The 18,194-nt window shown below is 45.8% G+C and overlaps 1 protein-coding gene across 2 annotated transcripts in view; it reads right to left on the bottom strand.

Moving 5' to 3' along the window:
- PCDH15 (protocadherin related 15) overlaps window positions 1-18,194 on the bottom strand; it is a 640,425-nt gene that overhangs the window by 209,171 nt on the left and 413,060 nt on the right. For both annotated transcript variants that reach the window (XM_063406141.1, XM_063406139.1), the window contains one exon: window positions 692-852. In XM_063406141.1, the coding sequence (XP_063262211.1) occupies window positions 692-852 (161 nt within the window). The remainder of the gene's footprint in view (window positions 1-691; window positions 853-18,194) is intronic.

Raw genomic sequence — 18,194 nt, 5'->3', positions numbered from 1 at the left:
TAAAGCACTTGGAAGTCAATTTTACTTTCAGGTTCCGTCGCAAGGTTGCAACACTGTGAGGAAATGTCTCTGTTTCTGGAGTGTTTTCTCCTCAATGAAATTAGCCTAGATGAGAACACTCCTATTTATTTTCTGCTTTTCATCTTTCTTTTTATAAAAATCAAACTCAACCTGACAATATTTCCTTAACACCATCAGGAACGAGCACAGCAGATATGTTTTAGGCTGCCTTGAAAAAAGAACCTGAACCAGCACGTTCTCAATGGAACATGTCAAGCTTTGTGAGTGAATTGTGGCAGTCACGACTCCTTCACCTCTCACAGCTCATAATTCAGTGTACACAGGGAAAGCAGGCTGCTAATAAATGTCACAGGGCATGGGGTGAGCAGCACTTCTTCCAGTCAGCAAACCGTAATCAAAATTTAATTCCACAAACGAGTCAAGTTTGGTCATATATAAAACCTTAACATCACTTTTTTTGGTCTTTGTTGTTGTGTTTGTCCACAATAATATTTGCACATACAGTCAAGTTCCTGTGTGCTCCAAATAAATCCCCCAAAAAGGACCAGATTAACTCTGTTCACATCCATCTGCAGACAAGACAGATGCAGGAATTATATTCCAGCAGAACTGGTGCGCATGGTTAATTAGAAATGAATGCATTTGTGGAGAACACCAACCCCAAACTTACATCTCTGTCCAGCACCCTGCCAGTGCTGTTCAGGTACAAGGTCTGCTTGATGGGGTCCAGGATCACCCAGTAATCCACGTTGTCCTTCAGGGAGAGCTCGATGGTGGGGTCAGGCCCTCCTGCTGTCCCCTTGATCAGCATGTTGTCAACCAGGATAGTGCCTGCAACGACATCAAAACAGCCCAGGGAGGAATTTATAGGGAATCCACATTCTTATGTATTTTTGCAAGCACTGCAACACCGAAAACGCTGTTTTCTACCTTGGCTTGGTGGTATTTTATGTTTTGAGTGATGTTTAAAGAGTCTGAACCTTATTATCTGTAATGAAAAACTGCCTCTGACACTGAAGCTGTATCAGACAATGCCAGAAAGAAGCACTTGCAATGCACAATGATTTAAATTGACAACGAGACCTGTCACATCCAGCTATCTACTTAACAAGATGAGCTTTTTCTTCATTGAGCAATCATCTCCCAATCTCACCTCGAACAAATGAAAGCACGGAAATAACAACCAAACTCGGAATAAATTTTCTGCAGCGAGAGCGACACATCAAGGTGATGATGGGGAGAAAAAAGCACAGTTACATAAAGCTCTCCAGGAAAAAAAAGGGTTTGTACCTGGAGTTGCTCTGCAACAGAAACTGAATTGCAGCACAAGGACATGAAGGCTGCAGCCACACAGCAAAGGTGGTACTGAGAGGAGCAGCCAGCTCTCAACATGGAATGATAGGATTCTTTTCCTATCTTTTCATGGAATCACAGGATCCCAGAACGGTTTGGGTTGGAAGGGATCCTGAAGATCCAAAATTCCACCCCTGCCATGGGCAGGGACACCTTCCACTGTCCCAGGCTGCTCCAAGCCCCAAAGTCCAACCTGGCCTTGGGCACTGCCAGGGATCCAGGGGCAGCCACAGCTGCTCTGGGCACCCTCACAGGAAATAATTCCTTCCATATATGTAACCTAAATTTTCCTCCTGTCAGACTGAACCAATTCCCCCTTGTCCTGTCACTCCAGTTCCTGATGCAGGTTCCCTCTCCAGCTTCCCTGGATCCCTTCAGGCCCTGGAAGGAGCTGTGAGGTCTCCGCACACCCTTCTCCTCTCCAGGCTGAGCATTCCCAGCTCTCCCAGCCTGGCTCCACAGGGGAGGTGCTCCAGCCCCCTCAGCAACTCCATGGCCTCCTCTGGACCTGCTCCAAGAGTTCTGTGTCCCTCCTATGCAGGACAGTGCACGGAACTCCAGGTGGGGTCTCAGGAGAGGCTGTCTTGTCCCATCCTGCCAGTCAAGCCTCCCTTTTGGCAGTCAGCTCACTGCCCCCACACTGTACACAATTTCCTGTGGAGAACACTCCCAGCTCACTTCCCAAATGTCAACCATTACAAACCACCCCGAGTGTTGCCCTCCAGTGCCTCAGATTTGCATGCACAGCATTTATAAACACTCCTCTGAAATTTCTTTTTTTTTTTTCCTGCAAAATTAACACCCCCCGGTTTGTTTCACACCAAAATATTAAAAGGAATTATCTTTGTGGAAGTTCACTGGCAGTTATGAAGAAAACCTGTGAATGTCAGTAGCTGCAGAACATTTAAATCAGGTTAAAATATTTATCATGTAACCTCCTGTTATTAAGGGCCCAAATAATTTATTCCGAAGTGTAGCATGAAGTTTCTTTACACCTTCACTTTATAACAGTGACTCCGTATAAAAATATTCATCCAAGAGGAGTGGCCCCAAGAGGAGCTGAGGCCTTTTTGCTAAAACAGTAAAATAATCACTGATCTTAACCCCGGCAAAGTGGTTTGCAGTCCTGTGGGGGAAAACACCACAGTAAGGTCTTTTCAATCATTTATTTTGAAACTACATTTTTTCTGACGCAATAGAGATGACAGGAAGAAAATTGCCAAATATTTGGGAATAAAACTGCCAAACTTTGCACCAAAGACTGGTTTCAAGTACAAGGAGCAACAACTTTTTAGCAACCTGAGAAACATTGGTTTTACCCAGGTATTTTATGTCTCTTGGCACAGTTTCCTGTTCAATCACATCTGTACAGTTCTGCTCTGCTCCAGGAGCTTGGCCTGGCACCTTTTGGGAGACAAGCACTGGTTTTAACAGAAAGAGGATTTCAGCAGGAAAACCCAGCTCGTTTCCAACCCTGTGACACTGCCAAGGGTTGATGTCTACTCAACAAATCCTGTCAAACCTATAAAATCCACCACGTTGTGCACTGCCCTCGTCAGTGTGCCTCAATGATGATGCAAAGAGTTGGTAATCCAAATTCACTTATAAAAATATCTAAGCAATTTAAAATCTGTTTAAAATCTGAATTTCACAGTCTGTAGTCAAACCCCCATGACTTCCCTGACCTCACTGCTTTGATTCTGCATCTCACTGGACTCTGTTCTGCTTCACTCTCTGCTTGGCTTCACAAAGCACTTTTGTTTGTTTTGGTTTCATCCAGGGATTCTTTTCTTCTTAAAAATGGGCTGTGTTTTCCTCAGATATTCATGAGGCACCCGCACACTCTCTCTGAGAGACAGCAGTTTGCAAATCAGCCTACTAATAGCCATCCTTAAAGTCTCCTTTCTCAAGTTTATGAAGTCTCTGATATTTCAGAGGCCTTTCCCTTTCCCCTTTAAATATCTATAAGTTTTTCTTTACACCCTGCCTCAAATGCCAGGGAGGGAACCTCCTCACAATAAATCTGATGTGTCTGCATCACCAGTTTTCCCATAAATGCCAGCACTAAAGCAAACCAGTCCGGTGATATTTGTAATTAACAGATGCAATGAGTTGACAGAAAACCTGCTTTGCAATTTTTTTTCGCACAAGAAAAACTCAAGCAATCACAAAATCCGAGAATCACCAAGGTTGGAAAAGCTCTTGGAGTTCCAGCTGTGCCCGATGCCCACCCTGTCCCCAGCCCAGAGCACTCAGTGCCACCTCCAGCCCTTCCTTGGACACCTCCAGCCATGGGCACTGCAACCCTCCCTGGGCAGCCCCTGCCAAGGCCTGAGCTCCCTTTCCATGCACAAATTCCTGCTGCTGCCCAAGCTGAGCCTCCCCTGGCCCAGCCTGAGGCCGTTTGCCCTTGTCCTGTCCCTGTTCCCTGGGAGCACAGCCCGAACCCCCCTGGCTGTCCCCTCCTGTCAGGAGCTGTGCAGAGCCACAAGGTCCCCCCTGAGCCTCCTTTTCTCCAGGCTCAGCCCTTTCCCAGCTCCCTCAGCCTCTCCTGGGGCTCCAGCCCCTTCCCCAGCTCCCTTCCCTGCCCTGGACACGCTCCAGCCCCTCCAAGTCCTTCCTGGCCTGGGGGTCCAGAACTGGACACAGCTCTCGAGGTCCCTCAGGGGACAGCCCCTGCCCTGGGCCTGTCCTTCTGTCCTTTGTGCACAAGCCCCTGCAAAGGATACCCAGGACTATCGTTGGCGATATTTTTCCTGGCTAATGAAAAAAAAAAATACTGATGGGATATTTTGATTGCCCGTCACCACAAGCAGATTTTAAGAAGAGCTTTCCATCTTCCATGGAGACCACACACTCTGGTTGCTTTCCCACATGCCCTGAAGCCTGACTGATGACTGAGGCACCTTGTGGAAGGACCTTACAGATTTCCAGGGGATTAGTACAGGATAAGCTTCAAGGAATCAAAGTCAAGGAAGCTTTTGGCTGAAAAAGCAACAAAACCAGCCAGAACCCGACAGGTTGGACAAGAGGGGAAAGGTGTTTTATTGTCAGAGGGAACATTTTCTGAGCTTGTTGCAATTATTCAAAAATGGCTGCAAAACAGGACAACAAAAATAAAAACTTTCAAGTGCTGTAAGTATTTTAAAAGTGTTTTACACCACACTGTTTCCCTGAGAGGAATCCAGGAGCTGAAAATCTTCATTAGGCTGAAATAAAAGGGAAGGTTTTAATTTTACAACCCAATCTCAGGTGAGATTTCCATTCTGTGGGAAGGGCATTGGACTCAGGTACAAAAAGCCATGAAATGTGGGATCTGCTGGTTATGCTCTGCTAAAGAGAAGAGCCTGGTAGGGCTCAGTGAGGAGTCACTTCCTGAATGATTTTGATGCATCCTGAGATTATTTTAGGTGAATGTTTTGGCAGAGCCCATTTTAAAGTGTGAGGGGATTATGACTGGTCTGGGAATAAATCTTATTGAATCATGAAGTGGTTTGGGTTGGAAGGGACTAATGTTGTTGAAAAGTCTCTAAGCATCAAAAAAGGCTTTTCTCTGCATTTTGATCTATTTTTGCAATACAGGAATGTTCTTATGGGATTGGGCTGTGGCCTGCAAAGCCTTTAGATGTCCAGCAATACTCTGCATTCCAAGTGGAAAAGCAAAATGAATCTGCAGAAGATGGGAGAACTGAGGTTCTCCCTCCAGGGGATCATTTTCTGCATTTCAGTCTTCAAAAACTTCTCCTTCTGGGAATATTTTCTATTTTACTTAACGTTTTCAAACTCTTTTGAACATGCTCTAACGTTGAATGACACAGAAGGTAAATGCAAACCCTCTCTCCAAAACCTGTTTACATTCAATTGCTACTCAAAATCCAAGCTCTGTAAAACAAATTCACTAAGGATTGCTTTTAGGATTAAAAAAATTGGATCCTACTTCATAATTAACAGAAAAAGCATCATTTGCATATGCAAATACCTGTCCAGGATCAGCCCAAAGACCCACCTAACCTGGTGTCCTGGGTGTCAGGACACATCCAGACCTGAAATTGTATTCCAGCTCCCTGTTCCACGAGCTTGTTGGCTCCAGAGTAATCTTGCCCATGCTCTTACTGGCTTTGCAGGTGAAAAAGAAAAAAAAGATGTTTTCAGCATTTGCAAACCACACGGGCTTCTCTTCAAGAGGCTTTAAAAGCTCACACACTGAGAAGACAGCAGCATTAACCCTGCTCATCTGCCCAGCAGGCTGGTGATAAAGCCTTACAGACCTCTTGGTACAACAAGGTGCAACAGATGACAAAAACGAAATGGATAAATATCGATCAGTTGGAAGATCCTCTGTATTGGTATCGATTGGTCGAGTCCCTGGCAACCCCACAAGGGTAAAACATCCCCTGAAATAAAACTCTGAAAAAGGGTTTCTCTTTTGGTTTTTAGCTTAGCCAATGGGACCTGAAACAGACTGATAAAGTTGACATAAGATTGCCCATTACCTGCACAAAACCTGCTGGTTCTTGATAAAAAACATTCCCAGATTGGTGGTCTCATACCAGAGAATGGCCATGAACAAAACTGGTACTCTGTAAAGCACCCCATGCACAAGGAAAAGGCTTTCAATTAAAAACAAAAACAACAACAAAAAAATACACAGGGTAAAATTTCTGGGAGCATTTGAAGAAGAAAATATTCCTCTTTGTACCAGACAGCAAAGAAGTAATAAAAATGCACATCCCACAGTCAGTGGTGAGATAAAACCTCTCCAGCCTGTTCCAGCCTTCCCTTTGTTTCTTGCCTCCCTTCCCAGAAGACTTTGGCAGCAGCAGCTCTTGAAGGTGATTTAGAATTTTTAGGACACAACAACAACAAGGTTCTACATCAACACAACCACTGTGAGTCAGGCTTTCCACGGAGGGAGTTTTGGGAATTACAGAAACTTCCTCCAGTGCCACAGCCTTTGGTCAAGGGAACCACCCAGAGTGTGCCCAGCAGTGGGAATGGGCATGGTACCAAGGCTGCCAGAGCTCCAGGAGGGATTGTTGGGGTGTCGTGGTCAGGGCCAAGTGTGGGACCGGATGATCCTTGTGGGAATCTTCCAGATCAGGAGAGTCCATGATTCTGTAAGCACGTTGGCATCAGGAAGGTTCCTGTGAATTTTTCCTGTACCTAGACAAACTCCTCTGTGAGAAATAATAATTAAAAGAAGCATTCATCCCTGAATGATCCTAGGGAACGATAGCAGAGAATGATCCCAGGAGTCATCCCTGCATTCTGTCAAGGTCACACAATGAGGGAAAATGCTTTCAGAATGACTCAAGTCCTAGCGAAGAAGAAAAATCCTGCTGTGCAGCAAAAGCAGGAGCAAACCCAGGTTTGTGTCCTCACCTAAAAGCAATGCAAATGAACATCCAAACTGGCCAGAGACTGGAAAGAGCTCAGAGTTGGTAGCACTGGATTCAGGCACTGGGATAAGAGCCAAACCTCCAGATCCTCATGAAAATCCAGGAAAAACCATGAGACTCTAAGAAGAGGGGACCTTTCACACTGGATGTCTTCAGGTACCAGACAAAACCTCCTGAGGAAAACATCTTCTTGGATCCAGCTGAACGGACTGATGGGTCTTTATTCTATGGTCCTGACATTCTGAGACAGAGCAGAAACCTCAGCAAGTTTTACTTCCATTCACGTGGAATCATTAAGGTTGGGAAAGACCCCTGAGATCATCAAGTCCAACCTTCAGCCAATGTATTATGAAACACTGGGAAAGGAAACACTCAGAGACGAGGGAGAACCAGTACAGGGAAACCTTGAAGCACAAAGGAGCTTGGGATCATGAAACTTTACACAATTCCACCCTATGGGATGACATTCCCAAAGCAAGGAATGGTTCCTGCCACTGCACCCAATTCTTCCACCACTTTTCACCCTGAGCGTTTTCCCACTTCTGAGAGTAAGTTCCTTACACCTCGCCCTGATGAAAACTTCAGAGTTTATTTTGGTGCTTTGGTGAAAAAATATGTATATTAACGAAGTTTGTGCATATTCCCAGGCAGGGCAGAGCTCCTGGGAACACTAATCCTCTGATTATGTACATTGATTATGGAGTTTGGTACCTGCAACCAGAATGATTTGCACTTAAAAGGAGCCAGGCTCCCAGGGATATCCAAGTCTTCACATTTAAATATATTATCACAAACCCAATCTCAGTTCTCTTTCAGACCTGGTTTATTTTATCGAGACTATGTTAATAAAAGTTGTATTTATTCTTCGTCTGCTAAATAGGTCCCAAGCTAAAGCAACCCCAATTTTATTCAGTTTATTTTTGTTCGGCTAACTCAAATCTGCTCAACTCAAAAACCCAAGCACTTTCTTTTAAATGTATGTTCACCTTTGCTAACTTTGGGATTTCTTTCCCTAAACTTTTCCTCAAATTCGTGGGTTGGATGCACTGAAGCCATTGCTCCAACCTGTGCTACTGAGTCCAAATGGGGCAGATTTAAACCAGAAACTGCAACCCCTGGCACCTGCAAAATGTACAGCAGCCAGCCCTTAAAAGGGACAGAAATTCACACCCAGAGGTCAAAACCCACAGCTCCCAAAAATGCTGCAGCTGAAAACTGGAATGAACTCAGTGCCCACTGCAGGGATTTATTCTGGAGGCACCTGCAGACCGTGTGTGATATCACTGGTGTCTGCAGTCCTTCCACTCCCTCCCGAGATCCCGGACGGATAATTTTCCAATAGTGCTGTTCTCAAGTCCCTGGGCATATTCCCTGTCAGGTTTGACAAATGTGTAGCAACATAAACTGGTTTTCATCAGAGATCTGCCTCCTTTGTTGTGTTAGTGGTTGGTGGGAACACAAGGCCAGGCTCTGGGTGCTTACACACCCCAAAACGGGGAGCAGCAGGAGCTGACACTGGTGTTGGTGTCACCTCCAACCACCTCAAGTGCCAAATGTGACCCCAAAATCCCCCAGGGCGAGCCCATGACTTCTGAGCTCTGTGACAAGGTGACCACCAGGGAAGGGCTAAAGCCTTGTAGGGTCCTCCTGCCAAATGGAGGATCTGCAAATACCCAAAACTCAGTGTAGGAAGAAAGTTGGAACAATGATACTTTCTTGGCTCTTTTCCTACAGATAAGCCCAGGATTTTGGAAGGTAGATGTGAGACAAAGGGCATTTGGTGCCTCTTCCTCCACAGTCCTTTATGCACAAGGTCATTATGAACTGGAGCCCCTGGTTGTTTTGTTTCATTCACATTTTCCTGAGGGTGCCATACTTCTATTCCCACTCAACAGCAAATGGAAAAATACTTGATTTTCATTCTTATTCTGGGAAAATGACATCTTTGGAAATACAGTTTTATGCCACTGAGGAGATGCCGAGCTTTGCTGGGTTTGCATCTCAAAACAGGAACCCATCTTTCAGAATTAACTTTAAATCCATCTCTGGGATTGAGGAATGGGAGGGACTCATCTCTCAACACAAGACTGATGGTGAGGAGGCAGGAATTGTGAGTGGGGCATGGCCTTGGCCAGGGAAATTCTGATGGAAACTTTAATCCAAATGAATGTTTCTGCACAAAACCCACAGAGATGAAGATCCATCACATTTCCCTTACACCCCACATACTCAGGTAACTCCTTTTGGAGGTCCTGGGCACAGTTTGGGGCTGTGTCAGGTCTCCAATAAATACTTAAAACTGTTTTTGTAAATTCTGTTTGCCTTCCAATTCTTTGAGCTACTTCTCAAACCCATCAACAATGAGGTTTATTTGCGCTCTGTTTAGAAAAGTCTGATTTACACTTTAAACACACAAGGACTCCTAAATAATGAATCAGATTGAGCAGATTTTCGGGAGCACTGTGATCAGCAGTGGCTGCTGAAGGTGTGAATTAAATGACTTGAATGTTTTCACCTTAATTTGGAGCCTTCCTGGGGTCTGTTTGCAAACCATTCAGAGAGGAGCAGCAGGAGCCTGCACTGCTCTGCTCTAACCCTGAATTATTAAAACTATCAGACCCTGTCTAAACATTGCTCACGGTTGTGCATAATTTCTTTAAATATTTCCTTGACATCTTCTGTGCACCACATGCAGCTGTTTTCTTCTTATAAAGGAAGCAAAAGAAGGACATTTTACTAATGCTTTTCCATCCTCTTTATCTGCTCGTGCTGGTTTTCCTGCAGGAAAGCATCCCTGGGGGGAAAAAAACAGCATTGCCAGCAGACCTGGATTTTCTTGGTGTACTCCAAAGCATTAAAACTTACTTTCCAAACTTGTGCCCCAGTGTGTTTAGTCTGAGGCTGGCTCCAGTCTCCCAGTTGTTTCCAGATGTTGGAAAGGTGCAGACACTGTAACCTGAGGCTCTGGAAAAAGGGAATTAAAAGGGAAGTGTGGGGCAAATGTAGGGATAGACCCCACTGAACACAGAATCCTGGAATCACAGAATGGCTTGGGCTGGAAGGGAGAATCTCTGAAGTCCATCTTCTTTTACTCCTGCCATGGGCAGAGATTATCCCAGGCTGCTCCAAGCCCCAAAGTCCAACCTGGCCTTGGGCACTGCCAGGGATCCAGGGGCAGCCACAGCTGCTCTGGGCACCCTGTGCCAGGGCCTGCCCACCCTGCCAGGGAACAATTCCTGCCCAATATCCCATCTAACCCTGATCCCTGGCAGTGGGAAGCCATTCCCTGTGTCCTGGCACTCCAGGCTCTTGGATATTGGAAATTGTCTCTCTCCACGTTTCCTGTAGCTCCTTCAGGCACTGGAAGGCCACAACTGGGTCACCCCAAAGCTTCTCCTCTCCAGGCTGAACACCCCCAGCTCTCCCAGCCTTTCCTCCCAGCAGAGCTGCTCCATCCCTCTGCTCATCCTGGTGCCACCCCTGGATTCATCAAACAGAAAAAAATCATCACAGACCAAAATTTACATCTTCAACGAAATTTGGATACAAGCCTTGCTGAGCAATAATTCAACCTTACAACATTCTGGCTGTGAGATCCTTCCTGTGATTGCCCAGAGGCCAAAGGAATCCTTGAGGTGAGGAGTGGAGCACTACAGAGGAAGCACATGCTGGATTTTATAACAGATTGAGGGACGATTTCTTATCTGTTTTGCCTTCTATGAGAACAGGGAAGCATCTTCATTCATGGGAAAGAGCACATCCTTTCTGTTCCTGAGAATTGCATTATCACAGAACTAAAAAGCATAAAAAAGGCCTTTGTTATCCACAGAATTCTACAGGACCCTTTGTAACCTACAATTGTGCACCAGCCTCTGATCATACCGCTGTCAAGGAGTCAGAATTCCAAACAACTGACAAGAGAGTGGCTGAGTGGGGATCATACTGGGTTTGGGAGCAGAATCCTGGATTAGGAGATTTTTGGAGCAAGCAGAGGGATGGATTACAGTGTCCAGAACTGGTAAAAACACCAATCTGACATCCTTCAATCCTATTTTTGCCCCATTCCACTAAAGCACACAAGGTGGGGCTGATTTACTGTCAACAGTGCAGCTCCTGGCTGTGTGTGCAGGCATCCCAATAGAAACATGGGAAAACCAGGAATATTGCCCTGGTTTTTCGAAGTTTTTTTTTAAGCCTTCTACTTGTTCATAAGATGGAGTCAGTTCTTTAGTTTCTGTACAATATTAAGAGTCAGTTTTTCACTTTCTCACACTTTGGAACATAAACAACCTTTCTTGGTTTTGTTCACTGTCCTTTGTTTACATATTTCTAGCCTGAAAATAATGTTGGTTGACAGCTGGTCTGGCCAGTGGGGTGAAGGGGAGTAACCCCAGAAGCCAATCCACACCCAGACCCACAAATGTATAAAAATGGAAGAAATAAACAGGCTAGCCCTTTTTTGGGGAGCAGCTTTTCACTGCAGACCTCCTGCCTCCGTGTTGTTGTTTTGCATGTTGTTCCAACGCAGGAATACCTGGCACTACATCCTGCCTGGAAGAATTTTCTTTTCCACTTTGAAACGCTTTTTCTAAGCAGTTTTGTTGCTTTTGCAATCAAGCACTGCCTTCTTCTCCACACTTTCCTATTTCTGGAGGTGTTCTAAGACAGGTTGGAACAACCTGGTCTAGTGGAAGGTGGCCCTGCCCACATCAGGGGGTGGAACAAGGGTGAGGTTTAAGGTCCCTTCTAACCCAAACCACCCCATAATTATGTGATTCCTCCTAAATCAAATCCCAAGCCACTAATGCCACTAAAGTGCTACCATCAGAAGGCAATTTTAAGCAGCAGTTTTGCAGTTATCAGGGGAAAAAGCAAACCTCTAAAAGCCATGCTGTTCCCCAGAGCCAGTCAATTATTTCACACTTCCCTGACCTGGCTGTCAGGAAAGCAGCAAGGACATAACCAGCTTCAAAGTGTTACCTGAGGATCAGCTCTTTAAACTTTTCATCACCTGACTTGCAAACTACGACTGATTTTATTTTCCCTTTAGCCAGACCTGCTCCTTTTCCATAGGGAAATCACCCTCACCAAAAGCTCTTTTAGCACCTCTCAGCATAAAGAGAAAGTTGAGGGAACTGAAACCAAACATTTGGAGGAGATTGCGGAGAACTCGCAGTGTTTCACTTCACCTGTGATCTGAAAGCTCTCTTAAAAACTAAAATCTGAATTAGAAAGAGTATTAGATGTGATTAAATTTGTGCTGTCCTATTGCCACGTGGAAATGAAAATGGACATGGAAGTGAGTGGCAGTGTCTTTTCACAGGTAACAAAGGACAGGGTGAAAGGAAATGGCCTCAAGTTGCACCAGGGCAGGTTTAGATTGGATATAAGAGAAAATTCCTACACAGAAAGGGTTCTCAAGCACTGTAATGGGCTGCCCAGGGAAGTGGTGAATTCGCCATCCCTGGAAGCATTCAAAAAACTTGAGGACTTGAGTTAGTGGTGAATATGGTGGTGCTGGACTGATGTCTTAATCACTAAAAAAACCAGCTTCTCTGGGCACTCTGTGCCAGGGCCTTCCCACTTTACACCGAGCAATTCCATCAAGACACTGTAAACAGCACAAATTATTTGTGCAGTTGAAACCTTCTCTCAGCATTTCCTGGGCTGTGTCTTTCCTGAACTCATCCTGCATTCCCTTCCTTGCTTTCAACAGGAATAGTAAACAGCAGAGTGTGTAAGCAGATTTCAGAGCTAATTGAAAATAGGAACATGGAGCCTAATGGTATTAAATGAAAAACCCTGTCACGTTTAGCAACAGATCATTTGCATCTCCTTTATTTTGTTGTTCAAGTTCCCTGTTTGCATAGGAAAAACTAAAATACATGTCAAACTGCTTTGTAAGTGCCTGGTATCTAATAAGGATGAAAATAAGTATCTCAAATGCTAATGAAACATGATGTTTATTTGCCAAGCAAATTACGGGAAGGCAAGTTACTCTGACAATGGCAGAAGGGAGGAAAGGCAGGAAGACCTGCCCTGCCTTCCAAACTCCAGGCCACTTTTGATCCTGGCAAGTTGGTCCTTGCCCAAATAACAGCTGGGAATAGCCTGGGAGGTACCCGCACCCAGGTTTGGGTGCTAGTGCTGGTTTTAGAGGATTCAAGAGAAGAGTTGCCTGCCCCAAGCACTGTTAAATCCATGAGACAGGGACAGAAGAGAGTAACAGGGTGGGGTTAACTCCAGGCCTGGTGCAGGGGAGATCCAGTCAGCACATCCTGGGAAATCCATCCCCAGAAAAATTCCTGCTGTGGCAAAGCATGCAGAGAAGGAGGTGTCATACACACATCACCCCAAGCTCACCCCAGGTTAGGGACAGATGGCAGCTGCCACCACCAGTGACGACCAAAGGCCCCCAGAATATTCCTCTGTGGATACCTGGGACAGGAACTACAGAGAACACCTAGAGCAGGAACTTGAGATAAGATCAAGTTGATACAATTGTCTGGGTGTTATCCCAGGCTTAGGGGAAGGTTAACAAAGCTGGGGAGAAGGAATTGCTGAGAATGGACAAAAAAAGGCAGAATTTATGATACACAAGGAAAGCCAATCAACTGGGACAAAAGGAATTCTGGCAGGGACAGATTGTGACCACAGATCTCAGAAATCACCAACTCAAAAGAAAAGAAACTCTGAGCTGGAACTAATTAGCATTAGAAACAAGGGAATCATGTAACCAAGTGTAAGAGACCCGTGATGCCCATGAGCATTAATTCCTCACCTGCTAAAGTGTATAAATAGGGAAAAGTTCCAGAGCATTTCGGGAACCTCCACCACTGAGAAACCCAGGATGAAGAAAGACCAGCAGGACACCAGTGGATCTAGGGATGGATCTGTCTCTCTCTTCTCTTTTCTATTCCTTCCCATCTCTCTACCTCACATTCATTGCTACATAAATTCCATATTATTTACCTCAGCACATGGACTCGTTTGCACCTTAATTTGGGCAGAGGCATCTCTCACTAATCAGATCTTAATAGAGGTCAAGGGTGTTAATTGAACAGACACGCTCAGCCCATGACAGTTGGCTTCAGAGACACAGAAAAGACCCTGAAGCTGCCTAATTTACCAGCACAGATCTGTCCATGGGGGCTCAGAGCTAACAACAGTCCAGTGGAAACCAGGAATTTCCTGCCTATGGCATACAGATTGGAACGAGATTATCTCAATCCCTTCCAGCTCAAACATTTCTGGGATTCTGCAATTAAAACTTTGGCTTCAGCAGCCAAGTTGCTTCCAGGTCTCATCACTCAGTCACTGGTGGCTGAGGTCAGTACCTGGCATCAGCTGCTGGAATCTTCCCCATCTTCTCCATGGGACCAGAATGGTTTAAGGTTTTAATGAAGTCCAGGCTGGGTTGTATTCTTCCCTGTGAGGGTGGGCAGGCCCTGGCACAGGGTGCCCAGAGCAGCTGTGGCTGCCCCTGGATCCCTGGAAGTGTCCAAGGCCAGATTGGACAGGGCTTGGAGCAGCCTGGGACAGTGGGAGGTGTCCCTGCCCATGGCAGGGGTGGCACTGGGAGGGCTTTAAGGTCCCTTCCAACCCAAACCATTCTGGGATTCTATCCTATGATTGTAACTCTGCTTTCCGTATCCCCTATCAGCCCTGCTGGGAATGCTCAGCCAGAGGGATCAGCTGAGTTCCTGCTCAGCTTTTCCATATCCAGCCCAATTTCAGACCACTCTCCATCGTCCTGTGTACTGTTATACACCAACATCTCCTCTTTCCTTAACTGGATCCTTTCCCATTCCCCAGTCTTTCAGCACGCAGAGGTGAGAACCACCCTCCATTCTGCACTCTGAGGTGGAGCAGTGACATGTTTGTGTTCCTCCTGTCTTTTCTCCTGGCAAAGTGCCCAAGGTTAGTGATTTTGATTTACTGTTGGAGAGAACAGGCAGAGGAGCTTGTCCACAGTGATTTGTGGATATATTTCAGAAGCAACACACTCCAAAGAACATCTCCTTCTGTAGCTTCAGCCTCCATCTCCCATTGTTTGAGATACTTTCCACTTGTATCAAGAAGCCTTTGAATCCTCTGGAGCTGCTTCCTGTGAAAAATCTGCAAACTTAATATTTGGATTCTTCCAGACACAAATTTGGAGCTGCTCAGAAAATTTACTGTTTAAAAACACCTCTCTAATCTTTTACCAGTTCTCCATCCCATGTGAGGAAGCACCAAAAATGTGCTGTTGAAATGTGTGGGGCTTAATAGGCTGGACATGGAATAAAATCAGACGCTTTATATTTGTAGATCAGCAGAGGTATAACTTTAAAAAGGAAATATTTTCTTGTAAGATTTAATACCACAGGAGCTGTTTGTTTGCCTTGTAGAAGTCTATGAATAATTTTCTTTTTAAATGTTGTTACAGTGTCAAAAGAAGACCTAAAACTTAAGTAGCCTGATAAATTCACCTTTTTGTTTATGGCTTTTTTTTTAGGGGAGGTAGTGACAGTTCCCAAAACCAGCCCTGGGAAATGCAGGAAACCTGGGGAATCTAAAGGAAACGCAGGGAAGGAGCTGGCATCAACCCAGAGCACTTTCTCTGCTGAGAAAGATGCACTGATAGAGCACCTCTGTGATGGCTTTACTGCAGGAACAGTATCATAAATCTATAATGTTTCTCTCCATAAACTCCACTGATGTACAGTGTATTAAACTGGCTCTTAATAAACTGCACTCCTTCCCTCTCGCTTGCCTCCCAAGTACATAAAATAAACACCAAGAAAAGGAACTAATTTAGAAAATTATGTCTATTCTTTTTCCTTTTGAGAGGACAATAGTGGCCAATGGCTCAGGGTGACAGTGGTGTCCCTTGGGGGGACAAATGTTGATTAATATCTTCATTAATGACACAGACAAAGGGACTGAGGGCACCCTCAGGAGGGTTACAGGTGACATTGAGCTGAGGATGACCTTGATTGTGACCTTCCAGGACCTGAAGGGGCTATAAGAAACATGGAGAGAGATTCTTTACAAGGGATGGAGAGACAGGACACAGGGAATGGCTTCCACTGCCAGAGGGCAGGGATGGATGGGATATTGGGCAGGAATTGTTCCCTGGCAGGGTGGGCAGGCCCTGGCACAGGGTGCCCAGAGCAGCTGTGGCTGCCCCTGGATCCCTGGCAGTGCCCAAGGCCAGGCTGGACTTTGGGGCTTGGAGCAGCCTGGGACAGTGGGAGGTGTCCCTGCCATGGCAGGGGTGGCACTGGATGGGCTTTGAGGTTCCTTCCAGCCCAAACCATTCCAGGATTCTGTGAAAAGAGAAAATACTCAGACAAAAACTTTAATCTTCTGAGGCAGGCCCAAAGCTGCCCTGGTCCTCAGTTTTTCTCTCCTGCAGCCTCACTGCAATGTAATCTCGATTTTGCCGACCCCTGGCAGTCACTGCTGAACATTCAGAGCTGCTTTCCATTTTGACAGGTTGCTGCCAAACACTGATTTTTTTTCTCTGTTTGCATGAGGCTCTCCTTGAAGAGGTCAGAGCATCCCAGGGGAAACCCGGTGTCATTTGAGAGGCACAATAACAGCCCATTACACAGACCAATAAACAACGTTGGAAGCAATTCCTCTTGGACATTCAAACCCTTTCCCTTTTCATTTTACCTTTCCGTTATAAAGAGTCCTGTCATTTGCAGTACATTCTTGCAATAAAATAGAAAGGCTGCAAAAACTAACTAGTGATTTGTTGAGATGCATCTGACTGTGGAAAAACCCACTCCATTACTGAAAATTAAGAGCTGACCTCAGGGACCAGACATGAGCCGCACTCAATATTGAGTGTTAACTTTGTTCCATCCCTCTTGTTTAGCTTGTGAGAAAAATTATACATTAAAATCTGGTTTGATCCTGCTCCATTTCAGCTTCTGCTCCAGGCACTGCAGGGATGGTCTGCGTGGACAGAGAGAGGAAGGGGCTCTTTACATGAAATCCCAGAATCCCAGGATCCCTGAGGCTGGAAAACCCTGCAGGATCACCAAGTCCAAGCTGTGCCCAATGCCCACCTTGTCCCGAGCCCAGAGCACTCAGTGCCACCTCCAGCCCTTCCTTGGACACCTCCAGCCATGGGCACTCCAACCCTCCCTGGGCAGCCCCTGCCAAAGCCTGAGCTCCCTTTCCATGCACAAATTCCTGCTGCTGGCCAAGCTGAGCCTCCCCTGGCCCAGCCTGAGGCCATTTGCCCTTGTCCTGTTCCCTGGGAGCACAGCCCGACCCCCCCTGGCTGTCCCCTCCTGTCAGGAGCTGTGCAGAGCCACAAGGTCCCCCCTGAGCCTCCTTTTCTCCAGGCTTTTTCCCATGTAATCCACCAAGGCTGGGCCATGCTGGGACCTGGCAGTGGAAATCCCTTCCTCTCTACACACATAATTAGCAAAAGAATTTAGGAACAGAAAATTTTCTTACACTCAAGATTTTGCATCTTCTGTCTCTATACTGAAGGTACAGAGATAATTTGCTTGTATCATTGCTGGCCTTGCTGCTGTTCCCCCTATGTCAGCACATCAAATTTCCTTCTTTACATTCCCCTCCACAGACATTATGGATCTCTGTTATCTAACTTTAATCTTTCATCTTTGCCATTCCTGGATGGCTGAATTTGTGGGATTTGGGACATTAAACACAGCTCAATTTGAGGGAGTGGCCAGCAGGGGCAAATCTGCCATGGAAACACCACTGAGGTCCCTGCCTGGGCCTCTTAGGATATCCCTGAGTGCTCCTGGCCTCTTTATGGGCTCCCACTGTGGCCGCCAACCCCGGAGTTCTTGGTGACAACTCCTGCTGGTGCTCTGCTGCTCTCCAACCTCATCCTCTCCCACCACAGCACCCCAACCCACACTTTCCTTCTGACCTCGGCATTTCTCCTCCTGAGGTCTGATTTCATGGAAGTGAACCACAACAGTCAAATTGATCCTTGCACAGCCCCAAACAATTCAGCTGCGGGCCTTTAATGAAGCCTTAATGACAGCAATTCCAGCTCAGAGCACAGGAGAACAACTCAGTGGAGGGAAGGGCAAATAAGAAATGGGTTTCAGCCGAAGCATTCACAAGCCCTGCTGCTGGTGACAGATACCTGTCATATCCCAAATGGAGCTCGGAACAAGCTTTATTCCTTCCAAGATTAATCAGTGTCTTCACTCCCAAACATTTTCCTAGTAATGGAAGGCAATCATGCCTCCAGCTTGGGAAGACATCATCATTTAGAACAACACAGTCAGCTTGATTTTCAGAAAAGAGTGATGGGACGCGATAAGAAGTGGCCAAAATCTCCCCAGCCTACTTTTCAGTGCACTGGATACAACACTTCAAACACAAATTCAAATAAATATCGAATCATGAAAACAGCTTGGTGGTTGAGTAGTGCTCATA

The sequence above is a fragment of the Prinia subflava genome, chromosome 9 (assembly GCF_021018805.1).
Source record: "Prinia subflava isolate CZ2003 ecotype Zambia chromosome 9, Cam_Psub_1.2, whole genome shotgun sequence".
Taxonomy (NCBI): Eukaryota; Metazoa; Chordata; class Aves; order Passeriformes; family Cisticolidae; genus Prinia; species Prinia subflava.
This window is presented reverse-complemented; position numbering and strand designations above follow the sequence as displayed.